General features: G+C 51.4%; 1 protein-coding gene across 1 annotated transcript in view; it reads left to right on the top strand.

Moving 5' to 3' along the window:
* Positions 1-12667: 12667 nt before the first annotated feature.
* The window catches only part of PXN (paxillin), a 62812-nt gene continuing 59230 nt past the window's right edge, over positions 12668-16249 (top strand). Inside the window, exon 1 of the mRNA XM_084648955.1 lies at positions 12668-13135. Within this exon, the coding sequence (XP_084505081.1) occupies positions 13123-13135 (13 nt within the window). The 5' untranslated portion in view covers positions 12668-13122. The remainder of the gene's footprint in view (positions 13136-16249) is intronic.

Below are 16249 nucleotides of genomic sequence, written 5' to 3'. Positions count from 1 at the left end.
GTTTGATTTGCCCTGAAGAATTGGGATGCATTCGCGGCCAGTGCAGCTACTGGAAAAGTCTGTTAATGTGTCTGGGGATGGAGCGGGAATCCTCCAGGGACATCTCCATGAAGTTCTCCTGGAGGTACTCTGAAAGCCTTTGCAGAAGGTTTCTGGGGAGGGCTGCCTTATTTCTTCCTCCACAGTAGGACACTTTACCACGCCAAACTAGTAGCAAATAGTCTGGGATCATTGCAGCACAAAGCATGGCAGTGAATGGTCCTGGGTTTTGGTCGCATTCAAGCAACATTCGGTCTATATCTTTCTGTGTTAGCCTCAGGAGAGTGATATCATTCATGGTCACCTGATTGAAATAGGGGAATTTTTGTAAGGGAACAGTAAAAGGACCCCATTCATGCTGGGTTGTTTGCGCTTGGCTAAAAGGGATCATCCCAGAGGGGTAAAGGGATCATCCCAGAGAATAGCCACATGGGGGGGGTGGGGGGGTGGGAGGTGTGTACTGGACATCCACCCGAAAACCGCAGCCCCTCCTTTTAAATGTGAAACCCAGCCGGCATTGCTTGCTATGGGAAAGGATGGTGCTGCAGTTTGAAACCATTCCCACATGTTATGAAGGTGTAAGAAGTCAACCCCCCATACCAAAAGGCTTACCATGGCTGCCTGGAAACCGAATTCTGTTGCCCAGCTGTTTGTGATGTGTCACCATACCAGCAGGTGCTCAATATAAAAGGCAAAATGCGACCTTGTACCTAAAGTACATGTGCTGTCTGCTGTGAATTGCTTGATTCACTGTGAAAGAGTCTCCCTTTTGTTCTCAGAAATGTATCATCTTAAATTTTACTCTCTCTTTTTATCTCCCCCCAGGTGAAAATGTTTCTATGCTCACCCTATCACCTCTGTCCCTGAGGTTATCGCAGATTAGAAGGTGAAAAAAATGCACTTGTGATGACATGTTTTCCAAGCTCATGCAGTCCTCCCTCACTGATAGGGCACAGCTTAATGCATGGAGGCATTCAGTGGCAGAGGCCAGGAAAGCATTAAGTGAGCGCAAAGACCAGAGGCAGGAGGTGATGCTGAGGCTAATGGGGGAGCAAACTGACATGATGAAGCATCTGCTGGAGCTGCAGAAAAGCCAACAAGAGCACAGATCGCCGCTGCATCCATTGTATAACCTCCTGTCCTCCTCCCCAAGTTCCATATCCTCCTCACCCAGACGCCCAAGGACACGGGGTGGGAGGCTCCGGGCACCCAGCCACTCCACTCCAGAGGATGGCCCAAGCAACAGAAGGCTGTCATTCAAACAGTTTTGATTTGTAGTGTGGCTACAATAAGCAATGTGGCCTTGTCCTTCCCTCCTCCTGCACCCCACCCGACCCAGGCTACCTTGTCAGTTATCTCACTTCTTTTTTTAATTAATAAAGAAAGAATGCATGGTTTCAAAACAATAGTTACTTTATTTCCTTTGTCAGCTGTGATCGAAGGGGGGAGGGTGATTGGCTTACAGGGAATTAAAATCAACAAAGGGGGCAGGTTTGCATCAAGGAGAAACACACACAACTGTCACACCATAGCCTGGCCAGTCATGAAACTGGTTTTCAAAGCCTCTCTAATGTGCAGCCTAACTGTGCTCTTCTAATCGCCCTGGTGTCTCGCTGCTCAAAATTGGCCACCAGGCAATTTGCCTCAACCTCCCACCCCATCATAAATGTCTCCCTCTTGCTCTCACAGATATTATGGAGCACACAGCAAGCAACAATAACAATGGGAATGTTGGTTGCGCTGAGATCTAACCTAGTCAGCCAAACAACGCCAGCAAGCTTTTAAACATCCAAAGGCACATTCTACCACCATTCTGCACTTGCTCAGCCTGTACTTGAACTGCTCCTTACTACTGTCCAGGCTGCCTGTGTATGGCTTCATGAGCCATGGGAGCAAGGGGTAGGCTGGGTCCCCAAGGATAACTATTGGCATTTCAACATCCCCAACGGTAATTTTCTGGTCTCAGAAGTAAGTCCCTTCTTGCAACTGCTCGAACAGCCCGGAGTTCCTAAAGATGTGAGCGGCATGCACCTTTCCTGGCCATCCCATGTTGATGTAGGTGAAATGTCCCTTGTGATCCACCTGTGCTTGCAGCACCATTGAGAAGTACCCCTTGCGGTTTATGTACTGGTTGGCAAGGTGGTCCACTGCCAAGATAGGGATATGCATTCCATCTATCATCCCACACAGTTAGGGAACCCCATTGCAGCAAAGCCATCCAGTATGACCTGCACAATTCCCAGAGTCACTACCCTTGATAACAGAACGTCAGTGATTGCATTGGCTACTTGGATCACAACAGTCCCCACACTAGACTTGCCCACTCCAAATTGATTCCCAACTGACCGGTAGCAGTCAGGTGTTGCAAGCTTCCACAAGGCTATCACCACTCCTTCTCAACTGTCAGGACAGCTCTCATCTTGGTATTTCTGTGCTTCAGTGCAAGGGAAAGCAACTCACAAAGTTCAAGGAAAGTGGCCTTATGCATGTGAAAGTTTCGCAGCCATTGTGAATCATCCCATATCTGCAACACTATGCGGTCCCACCAATCTGTGCTTGTTTGCCTGGCCCAGAATCAGCATTCCATTGTATCAACCAGCTCCATTGCCACCATGATGTCCCAGTTGCCACAGCCCATGCTTTCAGGAACATCTGTGTCCATGTCCTCATCACAATCGTCCTCGTGCTGGCTTCTCTTAGCCCGGTTCTGCACATACTCCAGGATAACGCACGAGGTGTTTACAATGCTCAAAACAGCAGCGGTGAGCTGAGCGGGCTCCATGCTTGCTGTGGTATGGCATCTGCATGGGTAACCCAGGAAAAAAGGTGCGAAACGATTGTCTGCTGTTGCTTTTATGGAGGAAGGGGTGACTGACGACATGTACCCAAAAACGCGACAATGTTTTTGCCCGATCAGGCATTGGGAGCTTAACCCAGAATTCCAATGGGCAGCGGAGACTGCGGGATAGCTACCCACAGTGCACTGCTCTGTAAGTCAATGCTAGCCATGGTATTGAGGATGCACTCTGGCGACTTAATGTGCTTAGTGGGGACATACACAATCGACTATAAAATGGATTTCTAAAAATCAGCTTCTATAAAATCAATCTAATTTCATAGTGTAGACATACCCAAAGCTTTTTTTCCTCGCCTCTGCATTTTATAGGGTCAATACAATTAGCTAATTAGCATAAAATATCCCAGAATGCTTCAGTATCTCTTCTTGTCTTTAAATTGGTAATAAAATTAGGGAAAGTCAAAGTCTGCGTTTAATTATAACAGAGGTCAGTTTACATTGATCTGATGGATGAAGACACTCCGGATCTTTTCATCTAGCCCGTTCTGTGAGCCCCCCGTTCTCTCCCCTCCATAATCCGAGCCAGCGTTGTGCCCTGCAGACAGTTGGCTTCCAAACCGCACCAAGGGAACAACTTTACATACTTGTGCTCCACATGTTTCACTTCCTCACCCTCGTGTCCTGCTCCAATACCAAGTGGTGGGAGTTTCTACCACTTTGAGACGGTGAGGAACCCCCGTGTGCCAGCCTCTATTTCACTCTGGTCCCACGCCCCGCCAGGGATATTGGTTGGTGGCTCCTTCATGGAGCTGTGAGCACAGGCCTGTGCCTAACACAATTCACCCCTATCCCAACACCTGCCCTTTTTGCAGCATGACGGAGAAGTTGGCACACACCTATCTAGAATGCATCAGGTTGCAGCTGAGGTTGTGGCTGCACTTTTCCCCACATCTTTTTGTATTTGCGCACTCTGTTTGTGTCTCCACAAAGTCCCGAGACACTCCTCATCAACCTCCTCCTGGCACTGGCCAAAGTGGCCATTTACAACGCCAGGAGGAGGATGCTGGAGGAGGGAGTGATCTGCCACTGTGGGTATTATTTTCGTTCCACCCTTGTTTCATGCATCTGGGCAGAGTTCCTCTGAGCAGCATCCGCTGGTTCCCTAGACAGAGTTGAAGAGCAGTAGGTGCTGTCAAGGGTTCTGTGCCTACCTGTTTCAACACTGCACTGTGCCTCAGAAGTAGCCAGCAGTGGGTCTGGCTTCTAGGCAGGGAGATCCCGGGGTTGCCCCCGCCCCAAGCACCGGCTCCGCACTCCCACTAGCCGGGAATTGGACAATGGGAGCTGGGAGGCAGGGGCAGTGCCTGCATACGAGAGCTGCGTGGAGCGGCTTGCGCGCCTCTGCCTAGGAGCCGGACCTGCTGCTGGATACTTCCGGGGTGCAGCGTTGTCTGTGGTGCCAGGACAGGCGAGAAGCAAGTTGCAGTGGGGGAGGTTTAGGTTGGATATTAGGAAAAACTTTTTCACTAGGAGGGTGGTGAAACACTGGAATGCGTTGCCTAGGGAGGTGGTGGAATCTCCTTCCTTAGAAGTTTTTAAGGTCAGGCTTGACAAAGCCCTGGCTGGGATGATTTAATTGGGGATGGGTCCTGCTTTTGAGCAGGGGGTTGGACTAGATGACCTACTGAGGTCTCTTCCAACCCTGATATTCTATGATTCTATGATTCTAAGCCTGCCTCTGCACCCTGGCTTTGCCGCTAAAAGGGAGCCTCCAGAAGTAAGTCCACACCCCAACTCTGTGCCCCAACCCCCTTTTCCAGTCCTGAGCTCCCCTGAAACCTGGAACCCCTTTCTGCACCCCAAACCCTCATCCCTGGCCCCATCCCAGAGCACCGCCAGCCCAGAGCCCTGCCCCCTCCCACACTCCTGGCCCTGCCTAGAGCCCCCTCCCACACCTTGAACCCCTCATTCCTGGCCCCACCCCACAGCTCTCACCCCCACAACCCAAACCTCTGCCCCAGCTCTGAGCCCCTCCTACACCCAACTGGGTCCCCAGAAAAAAAGTTTGAAAACCACTAGTTTAGTCTGTGTTACTGAGGAGCTTGTTTTCGTTTTCTGATGCTTTTTCTAAGGAAAGAATGAAAGTTCTATGAGACAGATCAAACTGTAAATGATCCAGTATGATGTTAATTTGATAATTTAAATTAGGGTCTTTTTTTTTTTTATTATAGTCCTAAACTCTTTTGTTTGCCTCAGCACTTATCAATACAATTAGCTAATTAGCATACAATATCCCAGAATGCTTCAGTATCTCTTTAAATTGGTAATAAAATTAGGGAAAGTCAAAGTCTGTGTAAATATCTTATTGTATAATTATAACAGAGTTAGGTTTACATTGAGCTGAAGGAAGAAAGTTTTCAGGGCATTTTGAGGTCTAGTGAAAACTCCCTTTAACCTAAAGAGTGATCAGATTTTAGTGGTTTGTAAGATTGGGGAGTTTTCTTTAGCTTTGCGCAGTGGCAGTATCATAGCCAATGAGGTTAATCCGAGGCGTGATTATTGCTAGTTGAAAACTTTTCCCAATACCCCGCCATGACGACTTGAAATATAGTCGGCATTGGCAATTTTTGACAGTCTCATGTGAGACTGATATTGTGGTTGTAAAGTCAGACTTCGTTTTTGTTTATTGTTGGTCTTATTAATCGCTTTTTAAAGGTATCTGGGTTTTGAGTGCACCTAGTGGTCAGTGGCGTGTTGTTTTAACTGACAAGCTTGGAGTGGCTTTTTGTTTTTTTCTGTCGCTCCCGTTGGGGTAAAGCACGGCCGGTTACCGGGGTGGGCTCCTGAATAGCCGTGTGTACGGACTGGGCTGTTTGTTCAACCAGGAACTGTCTCTTGAGAATTCAGTTTTTGGCCCCTCTCGCAGGTACACCGGGCTCCTAAGGAGCCCTGCCGTCAGTGGGGTTAAGGGACAGTTTCCCAGTGCAGGACCCCCAGCGCACTGCGGCGGAGGCTGCGAGCTCCGGGTGTGAACGTCACCCCGAGGTAATCGCCGCGGAGCGGGGGATATGACTCCGAGTCCTCGGGTCTTCCGCCGCGCCGCAGTGGACCAAAGCTACCACTTGGGACGCTCCCCGCGCAGAAGGGTTGAGAGACCCCGGGTAACGGATCGGGGGGCGCCCCTCAGCGGCTTGTCCCGCGCCCCGGGTAACGGATCGGGGGGCGCCCCTCAGCGGCTTGTCCCCCGCCCCGGGTAACGGATCGGGGGTCGCCCCTCAGCGGCTTGTCCCGCGCCCCGGGGAGCGGATCGGGGGGCGCCCCTCAGCGGCTTGTCCCCCGCCCCGGGGAGGATCGGGGGTCGCCCCTCAGCGGCTTGTCCCGCGCCCCGGGGAGCGGATCGGGGGGCGCCCCTCAGCGGCTTGTCCCGCGCCCCGGGTAACGGATCGGGGGTCGCCCCTCAGCGGCTTGTCCCGCGCCCCGGGGAGCGGATCGGGGGTCGCCCCTCAGCGGCTTGTCCCGCGCCCCGGGGAGCGGATCGGGGGTCGCCCCTCAGCGGCTTGTCCCCCGCCCCGGGGAGCGGATCGGGGGGCGCCCCTCAGCGGCTTGTCCCGCGCCCCGGGGAGCGGATCGGGGGGCGCCCCTCAGCGGCTTGTCCCCCGCCCCGGGGAGGATCGGGGGTCGCCCCTCAGCGGCTTGTCCCGCGCCCCGGGGAGCGGATCGGGGGGCGCCCCTCAGCGGCTTGTCCCGCGCCCCGGGGAGCGGATCGGGGGGCGCCCCTCAGCGGCTTGTCCCGCGCCCCGGGGAGCGGACGGGGGGCGCCCCTCAGCGGCTTGTTTCCCAGTCGGACGGAAGAGAGGCCGTTCCCTCAGACTCGCACAGGCGCGCCGCCCTTGCCCCAGCTCCGCTGTCCCGCGGGCTGACAAGCCAGGAAGCGCCTGCTCCCAGTTCCCGGCCGCCGCCATTTTCTCCGCCCCACCCCCATTCTCTGGTGCCTCCCTCACTAGTTTCCCGCCTTCCACCTCCTCTAAAGCTGCTTCGGCTGCTGAATCCGCCTCAGGCAGGCTCCGGCCTGGCGACGTCAATATCTAATTTGCATAGCAACTCCCAGAGATCTCTGCGGCGATCTGATGGTTTTGAGTGACATGAAGGCGCTGAACCCCTCAACCCTGCTGGATTTGGCTGGCACTCCTGGGTGTCAGAGGCGGGGTTCCTCAGGGCGGCTCGTACCCGACTTGCCGCCCCGTTATACCAGCGTTCCCCCTAACTGAGGAGACCATGATCCGTCGAGGGGCTGCGACGGCGGCGAGCTTATCGTTAGCTTTGCGCAGTGGCAGTATCGTAGCCAATGAGGTTAATCCGAGGCGCGATTATTGCTAATTGAAAACTTTTCCCAATACCCCGCCATGACGACTTGAAATATAGTCGGCATTGGCAATTTTTGACAGTCTCTACGGAGACTGAATAATGTTGGTTAATAATAGATTCAAACGGGCTTTAAATATTCATGTTTCTGTAAGCAATTTTTGTTTATTGGTGGCTTTTATACTTGTTGGAGGCTAGTCTGTTTTGTATTCGGGATAGAGGCACGTATATAATTGTTTGTCTACTCTACTGTTTGTGCTAGTTTTATGTTTGTTTATTGCTTTTTTAAGGGCTTTCATAAATCATTTTTATGGCCTTTTCTGCCACCTCTGTTTGTATAAAATCTGGTAATTTATCAAGTACATAGAAGTTTATTGCATCTATGTGTGATAGAGATGTATGCTTTTATTCCCTTTATTTTTTGCCACAATCTGTTCCTGCTAATAAAATATTTTAATAAGCTGAGAGCAACTCTAACATTAATTTTAAATAAGTCTCATTTTGTATTTCCACAGCTATTGAAAGGGGAATGAAAATTAAAAGGAGAGAAAGCAAAAAAAAATACTAGAGAAACCTCTTCAGCAAAGTAAAGACATTATATATGAAATAACGAGGAGCCCAGTTGCACCTTAAAGACTAAGGTATATTCATTTCAGAGTAGCAGCCCTGTTAGTCTGTATCTGCAAACAGAAAAGGAGTACTTGTGGGACCTTAGAGACTAACATTTATTTGAGCATAAGCTTTCCTGAGCTACAGCTGTACTCCTTTTCTTTTAACATATGTTGAAGGCCAATTTAGTCAGGGTGGATGTAGTTCACTCCCAATAGTTGATGAGGAGCTGTCAATACCAAGAGAGGGAACATTGCTTTTACAGTGAGCCAGCCTAGGGGGGTGCTAGGGGACAAGAGCTGAGGAAGCATTGTTCTAAATCAACCATAAAAATGTTGGCATACTGTGGGGCCATGCGGGTACCCATCGCAGTGCTGCTGACTTGAAGGTATAGGTTGTCCCCAAATCTGAAATGGTTGTGGGTGAGGACAAAGTCACAAAGCTCAGGAACAAACCTACACAGACACACCCCTAGAGCCTGGACCAGAGGTATTCTATCTGCTACCCAAGATCCATAATCCTGGAAATCCATCCCATCATCTCAGGCATTGGCACTCCTACAGCAGGATTACCTGGCTATTTGGACTCTCTCCTCAGACCCTATGCTGCTAGCACTCCTAGCTATCTTTGAGACATCACTGACTTCCTGAGGAAACTACAATGCATTAGCAATCTTCCTGAAAACACCATCCTGGCCACCATGGATGTAGAAGCTCTTTACACCAATATTCCACATGAAGATGGACTACAAGCTGTCAAGAATAGTATCCCTGATGTAGCCACAGCACACCTGGTGGCTGAGCTTTGTGACTTTGTCCTCACCCACAACCATTTCAGATTTCCCTCTCTTGGTATTGACACCTCCTCATCAATTATTGGGAGTGGACTACATCCACCCTGACTAAATTGGCCTTCAACACTGGTTCTCCACTTGTAACTCCCTTCTCTTCATGTGCCAAAATATATTTATGGTTGTATCTGTAATTTTCACTCCATGCATCTGAAGAAGTGGGCTTTTTACCCATGAAAGCTTATACCCAAATAAATCTGTTTGTTTTTAAGGTGCAACCGGACTCCACGTTGTTTTTGTGGATACAGACTAACACGGTGACCCCTCTGATACTATATATTAAATAAAACCAGTCAGAGGCTAATACCGCCAGCAGGGAGAAGGCTGGGATTTCCTTCCACAGAGGACTGAGAATGAAGAGTTGGGGGTGACACACAAGACCCTTCTGGAGAGTTCAGAGGTATTTCAATAGCTTCTAGAGACTGATTTGAATATACCCATACTACATCACATGATGTCAAGCAATGTATTAGAATTTACTCACTTATAAAAGTGATCTTAGACTTTTACCATGAAGAAACCATAGCCTTTTATCTTGGAAAAAGCACCTGCTGATTACTGGTTAGCTGATCCTAATGGGCTAAATTCTGTGTTGTGGCTGCCATTGTCTTTAATGCATAGATATATTATGTGGACAGTACCCATCTCACACCTTTCACATCATGATAGATCATCAGGTACTTACATCACATCACAGCCTTAGTTGCCATGGGTTGAATCCCTGTATTGAAGAGGGCATCTGCAATCCTTCATTTTGTGCAAATTTAGTGCAGCTTTTGAGCGGTTGACTCATTGCCTATCTGACTCCCCTATCTCAAAGCTCAATGAACAAATGTATTCCCTATTTGCATGGCTAGGGATCCAGAGCATTGGAGAGAAACAGATGGATGGTCTAAGTGGTTTGAGTAGAGAAGGGGGAGCCTGGAGCCTCTGACTGCCAGATATGGGGATTGAATGACAGGGGATGGATCACTTAATAAATTGCCCTGTTAGTAGGGCGAAGGTGGGGTAAGGAAGCCTACCTCTGTACTGTACTTGCTCTATTAAAAAAACAATGACTTTATTTTCCAGTGTTGCCCATTTGGCATCTTTCACCAGAAATGCAGTCATTTTCTTTAAGGATATGGCTTCACTACATAGTTAACTCAAGTTACTCCTCTTGAGCTACAAAAACCTTCATGTCTGCCTCGAGCCAGATAGCAACACACTGGGAATGTGTTCTCTGGCTTGCCATTCTAGTCAGACAAAGTTTGGTACCAGAGCGGGAGAACTGCATCTGTTAGCACTAGATACCACACACGAATGTGGGGACTGAATGCCAAACTGGCACATGTGAAGTGGGAAGTGATGTCTGTTCCTGAAGCAGAGAAGAAGTAGATGACAAGAATATTCAGCTGAGGAGGCATTGTGGAAAGGCATTGGAGGACTAATAGAACCCATATTAAGTTAATGTGGGCCTACACTAACAATTGGTCATGCTAGCAACTGATATCTTATGCTCACTCAAGTTTTAGCCTCTTCCAGTTAACTCAGGTTAAAAGCACCAAGGCACTCAAGTGAGGCAGTTTTGTGTATGGGTGGGACTTGAATTAAGGGGACCACTTGAGTCTATAACTTGAGCTAACTTGCCGTGAAGACAAGTCCCTTAGAGGTTTGATTTAAAAGCTGTTTTACTGGAAAATCATATCACCAGTGGTGATGGCCTTGCCAGTTCTACTTCACCAGGCATTTCACACAGAGCTCAATTCAGCAGCTAGAGCAAAGTCTGTTTCCTAAGGGCCCAATTCTGAGAGGTATTGAGGCCCATTAATTTCAATGGCAGTTGCAAGCAATCAGTAACATCCAGGATCCGGCCAATTCTGCGTTTGCCTTTCATGTCTTGACACATACTTGTTCAGAAGCAATGAGTCCTTCTTCTACAATGGCCCTGGACTGTTGGTTTAATGTTGTGCTTATTTACACTCTGAGATTTTAACAGGATGGCACTGGATGTAAATCAGCTCAGAATTGGCCTTTGAAGCTAGTCCCTGGTGTTGCCTTCTTCTTGCCTATAACCTATCTGAATCTCTAAATCCATGCTGTAGTCTTTCCAGCACACATAACCTAATTCTCCATTAGGTGGTTAGTGATATAATCTTTATCAACAGCAGTAATTACTGTTGTACTATTGTTTTGTACATAGAATCAAAGCTCATCACTTCCAACCAAGAATTTAACTGGTTAGTGCAGCCTAGCCTACCTTAATGTGCATGATGCAGGAAAAATACAGCTCCCTTTACCATATATGGCTATTTTCACTAATCGCTTGACTACTCTATGTCCCTGGATGACTTTAGAAATTAAAAAATGCAGACTAGGCATCAATACAAATGCACTGCAGTTTATTTTGTATTCACACTAAGATACAGAACACAGCATACACCAAGAAAGATGCCTGTCACTCGTTCCTGGGAAGCAAAATGTAGATTCCAAGGAAGCTGGGTGGCAGTGCTGGGAAAGAAAGACAGGATTCCTGTGAATTTAGGACTTCCAAATTACCAGCCGCAACTGCAACACTCCACGGTTGTGTGTCTCTATGCCTGAGAACCACAGATCCCCAAGTCATCTCGCTATGTAACACTGCAATATACCAACAGTAACAACCTAGAGACAATAATAGCCAGGGCATCAGACTTTAGATAATAGCAACATGGCCAGATTACATGCACATGGTGTTTTAAATGTCTGTTTTGTCCCAGGTTACTGGGAGTTTCTTAACTCACGCCCATGAGACTTCATAGCAAAGCACACACGTATAAGTTTTATATATTAATCATATTGGCATCACAATGATAACCATACAGCACTCTCTAAGCTCTCTATGTCCTTTCCCATCATATATGGGATGCAGCATAAACCTGGGATGAATTTCTGGAGGCTGCTGATTATTCTAAAGTCTCGGCCAGGAACAGGGAGAGGATAGTGCAGTATCCCTTGACCTAATGACAATACTTTTTAGTAGGGGAAATAATGATGTCTACTGGACTGTGTTAGCCAGGAAACTGGGTGTGCCTGTGTTTGGAGAGTGAAAAATAAAGCACAGGGTATTGTTAGTAGTTGACTGCAAGGTCTCTGTGTTTTCTTTACAAAAAAGTGCAATCTCGCATGTGCACACTACACTACAGGACATGCAGTGAGGCTTTAAGAACATACCCTGACTCATTAGGTTTCATTTTTAGGAAAAGTGGTGCACAAGTGGTGTTCTCTGAGTTCCCTATCCCTTTGGCCTTTTCTACACCGCCAATTCTCAGGAAATTGCTCACCAGTGCCAGTGACTGTTTTTAACCATCCTGTCATCTGGAGTACAATAAGATAAGAGGACAGAGTGGTACAAATACTAGCTGTGACAGAAGTGGGGCTGCCTTGTAATAATTTGTGAACGCTGTATGGTTGATATGGTTTGGACATTTACTGTATGGATATACGAGCTTAATTTAATAGGCGGTTGTAAGGAAAAGCAGTCAGGATGGAAACAATGGCTGAGGGTGAGCCACCCCACAGTAAATACCTGGCGGCCCTTATGGGACAGTGGCAGAGCCATTGGCTCTGAGGCATCTGGCTCTATCTCCAGCTGAGGCTACTGAACTGGTTTGGACAAGCAAGGCTAAGGCCTGGTAACCGACAAGAACAAAGGAGCTTCTAGCCGGATCATCAGGGACTCCCTCCCTCTCTCAAGAGGGTAAGAGTTGGGGAGCTGTTTGGGGAAACCAGACTGACACAGCTGAAGAAGTCAGGTAGGCTACCATAAAGGGATGGTACATCATGAGGTAGACTCGACAGACATGTAGATTGTTAAAGCAACCAGGAGCCCTTGTGGCACCTTAGAGACCAACAAATCTATTCGGGCATAAAACTTTCCTGGGCCGCAGCCCACTTTCTTGATCGTCCCGCCAGGCTGGGAGCTGGAGTTCCCAGGCTCACCACCAGGTGGCAGTCCCTCAGCCGCCTCCGTCGTCCGGTGCCCCGAAGAAGCCAGGGGCCGCCCAGCGCCGCCGAGGGGCACTGCGCAATTCATGGCTCCCGCTGGGGTCCAGCACCTCTGGACCCACCGCAGGGCGCAGCTCGGCCCTGGCGCCACCCCGCGGTCGTGTCCACCGTGCTCCACGCCGCAGCACAGACCCCCGGCCAGCGACGGAGCATCCAGCCACCAAGCACCACGCGGCACCCTGTGGCACCGCCCCGCCGCGCCAGGCTGCCTCCGTCCTGACCCCCCCGCCCGCCCGCCGGCCCCAGGCTGCGGCTCCGCGCCCGGCCCTGGCTCCGGACGGGAGCTGACGTTCTCGGACCCGCCACGAGGGGGCAGCGTCCCGGCGCCCGGCCGCTCGGGGGGCGCGCACGCCGTCCAGGCGGTGCGGGAGCGCGCCCGCGCGGCTGGCCGAGAAAGTTGCTGCGAGCGGAGCGCGGCGGCTGCGGGCCCGGGCGGACCATGGACGACCTGGGTGAGTGCGAGACCCGGGCACGGTCCATGGGCGATCACCGTCCCTTCTGCCCGCACCCCCTCAGCCCCTCCCTGGCCTCTGCCCGCACCGCCTCAGCCCCTCCCCCCTTCTGCCCGCACCCCTCAGCCCCCCCCTCCCCCGGCCTCTGCCCGCACCCCCTCAGCCCCACCCCCTCGCCCGCACCCCCTCAGCCTCTGCCCGCTCCCCCTCAGCCCCCCCTCCCCCGGCCTCTGCCCGCCCCCCTCAGCCCCACCCCCTCGCCCGCCCCCCCTCAGCCCCCTTTCCCCCGGCCTCTGCCCGCCCCCCCTCAGCCCCCCCTTTCCCCCGGCCTCTGCCCGCACCCCTCAGTCCCCCCCACCGCCCCTCAGCCCCACCCCCTCGCCCGCACCCCCTCAGCCCCCCCCTCCCCCGGCCTCTGCCCGCCCCCCTCAGCCCCACCCCCTCGCCCGCCCCCTCTCCGCCCCCCCTTTCCCCCGGCCTCTGCCCGCCCCCTCTCCGCCCCCCCTTTCCCCCGGCCTCTGCCCGCACCCCCTCCGCCCCCCCTTTCCCCCGGCCTCTGCCCGCACCCCCTCAGCCTCTCTCCCCCCTGCCTGCACCCCCACAACTCTTTTCAGCCCACCCCTCAACCCCCAGCTTCTGCCTCAGCCTCTCCTCCCCACCTGCACCCCCACAACTCCTTCCAGCCTGCACCTCCCCTGGACTCTCCCCCGCTTGCACCCCTTCAGCCCCTCCCCCCACCTGCACCCCCCACAACTCCTTCCAGCCTGTAACCCCTCAGCCCCTCTCCCCCGCGTGCAGCCCCTCAGCTCCTCCCCCTGCCTGCACCCCTTCCAGATCGCACCCCTCACCGGCGTCTCACTGCACCTCCATCTCCTCTGCCCCCAGCCTGTATCCCTAACCCCTCACTGGCCTCTCTCTGCCTTCTCTTCAGGTTCTCCCCCACCCCATTCCCCCTTCCAGCCCATACCCCTCACCGGCCTCTCCCTGCATCCCCCTCAGCTCCTCCCCCCATCTGCACCCCCACAACTCCTTCCAGCCCTCACTGGTCTCTTCCTGCACTCCCCAAACCTCCTCTTCCCCAAGCCCGTATCCCTAACCTCTCCCTGGCCTCTGCCTGCATCCTTCTGAGCCCTTCTCCTCCAGCCCACACTCCTAACCCCTCACCGGCTTCTGCCTGTATTCCCTTCAGCCTCTCCCCCCCAGCCTTCAGCCTTCCCTCCCCAATCTGATTGTACCCCCACCCCCTCTTCCTCAGATTGTGTACCCCCCCGTTGCACATCCACACACCACTGAGCCCCCTCCCCTCCAGCCTGCACCCCAAGTCCCTTCAGTACACACCCCTAACCTCTCACCTGCCTCTGCCTGCATCCCTCACAGCCCCCAATCCACAAGCCCCCGTCAGCCCACACCCTTTCCTTTTCAGGCTGCACCCCCCAATCCCTTCAGCCCACACCCCACCCTGTCACCTGCCTCTGCTTGTACCCCCCTCAGCCTGCATCCCCCTCACTCCATCCCTCAGCCTGCAACCCCAAGCCTGCACCACCTCTGCCTATATCCCCTGCATCCCCCATGCACCCTCAAGTCTGCCCACCTATGCACCCGCTGATCTTGCATCCCCAAGACCCCCTTCAGCCTGCACCCCCTCCCCCACATCCCTCAACCTGCACCTCCTTCATTTCTCCTACATATGCTTATCCCTAAGCCTGTGCCCCCAGATCTCCCCCAGCCTGCAACCCCTCACAAGCCTCTGCCTACATCCCCCTCAGCCTCTCCCCCCTGAACACATCTCCCTGAGCTTGCAGCACCCCCATCTCCCACTTTTCTACACCCCCAATTGGTTTTGTAAACCTGCTTGCGCCTCCACCTCCCCTCCCTCCCAGTGTGTATCCCACTCCACTCTTTCCTAGCTTTTACCTCACCACTGGCCTGTACCCTGCTTGTGCTCTTCCATTATTGTGCACCCTGTCTCCAATTGATCTGCCATAGCCTCCCCACCTTTCCCTTGTGCACATATTAGACTGCTCACCCTTTCCTCTGCTTGTATTCTGACCAGGAAATTGCACCTTCTCTTTCAATCAGTTTGCACCTTGACCACGCTTGTGCGCACACATTTCGTTCCCTTTCCATTGCTATAGTGTCTGGCTTCTGTTTTTAGGCCTGGCTTGCATATATAAAGTGATCTCTTAGGAACCTTTGAGATGAAACTGACCAGCAGACTTTGCAATCACATTGCAACCATGATGCAATCATATTCAGAATTTATTCTGTCATCATGTCCTTTCTCTGCTGCTCCCTTAGGTGCAGAGCAACCTTATGAACCATTCACAACTCCTCTGTAGAGGAGTATGTCAAACAACTGGCTTTATGCGAAAGATCTGTAGAATCTCTGTTTACCTCCCACACCTTATCAGGGAAGGAAGATGGATCCCCAGAAATTCCCTAGTGTTCTGGGAGATGTTAGGGTGACCAAGTTCTGCTTATGAAACTGATTAAATCAAGCACTGGGGTAGGGCTGCAATCCATTACTTTCATCATACCTTTAATAGAAACCATACATTCCCTTAAGATCTGCTCCAAGAAAATCACAATTTTATTACTGGACCCAGAAGCTTGAATTACAGTGCTAGCTTCAAGCCGGCAGTAACACCTTCAGAAAACATAGTCTAAACTGGTTTGGGATAAAACTGTTGAGAAACAGTCAGTTGGTGTTTGGGAGGCATGCTGCAGCTCTAACATTCATGGGGAGCAACAGTTCCCTTCTTAGTGAGCAAGCCCCCTCCCAGATGGAAGTGGTCAACAGCCTAGTTAGATGTTGGAGAAGAACCTCCAATAGCATCAAACTGATAGTTGTATCTTAGGAGGAGGCAGTCCTGTTTTTTTTTTGTGGGGTTTTCCCTCATATCCCACAGCTCAGGCACCTTTCAGAGATATGGTTTTGGCCAAGTGGTGTTTGGCTTTTAGTGCCAGGTTTTCAGTGCGTTCTTACTAGTAATGTATCCCTAGTGATTTATTGGCTTGCTGAGGAGTATCTTCATGGGTGAGCACACAGATAATGTTTTAGGACCATCTTAGAGCCTTTCCTACATGCTTCTAAAGCCATAGGAGTTGAGCTGT

Source organism: Lepidochelys olivacea, assembly GCF_965140295.1.
Source record: "Lepidochelys olivacea isolate rLepOli2 genome assembly, chromosome: 15".
NCBI lineage: Eukaryota > Metazoa > Chordata > Testudines > Cheloniidae > Lepidochelys > Lepidochelys olivacea.
The sequence above is the reverse complement of the archived record's forward strand: the minus strand, read 5'-3'. Positions and strand labels throughout refer to the sequence as shown.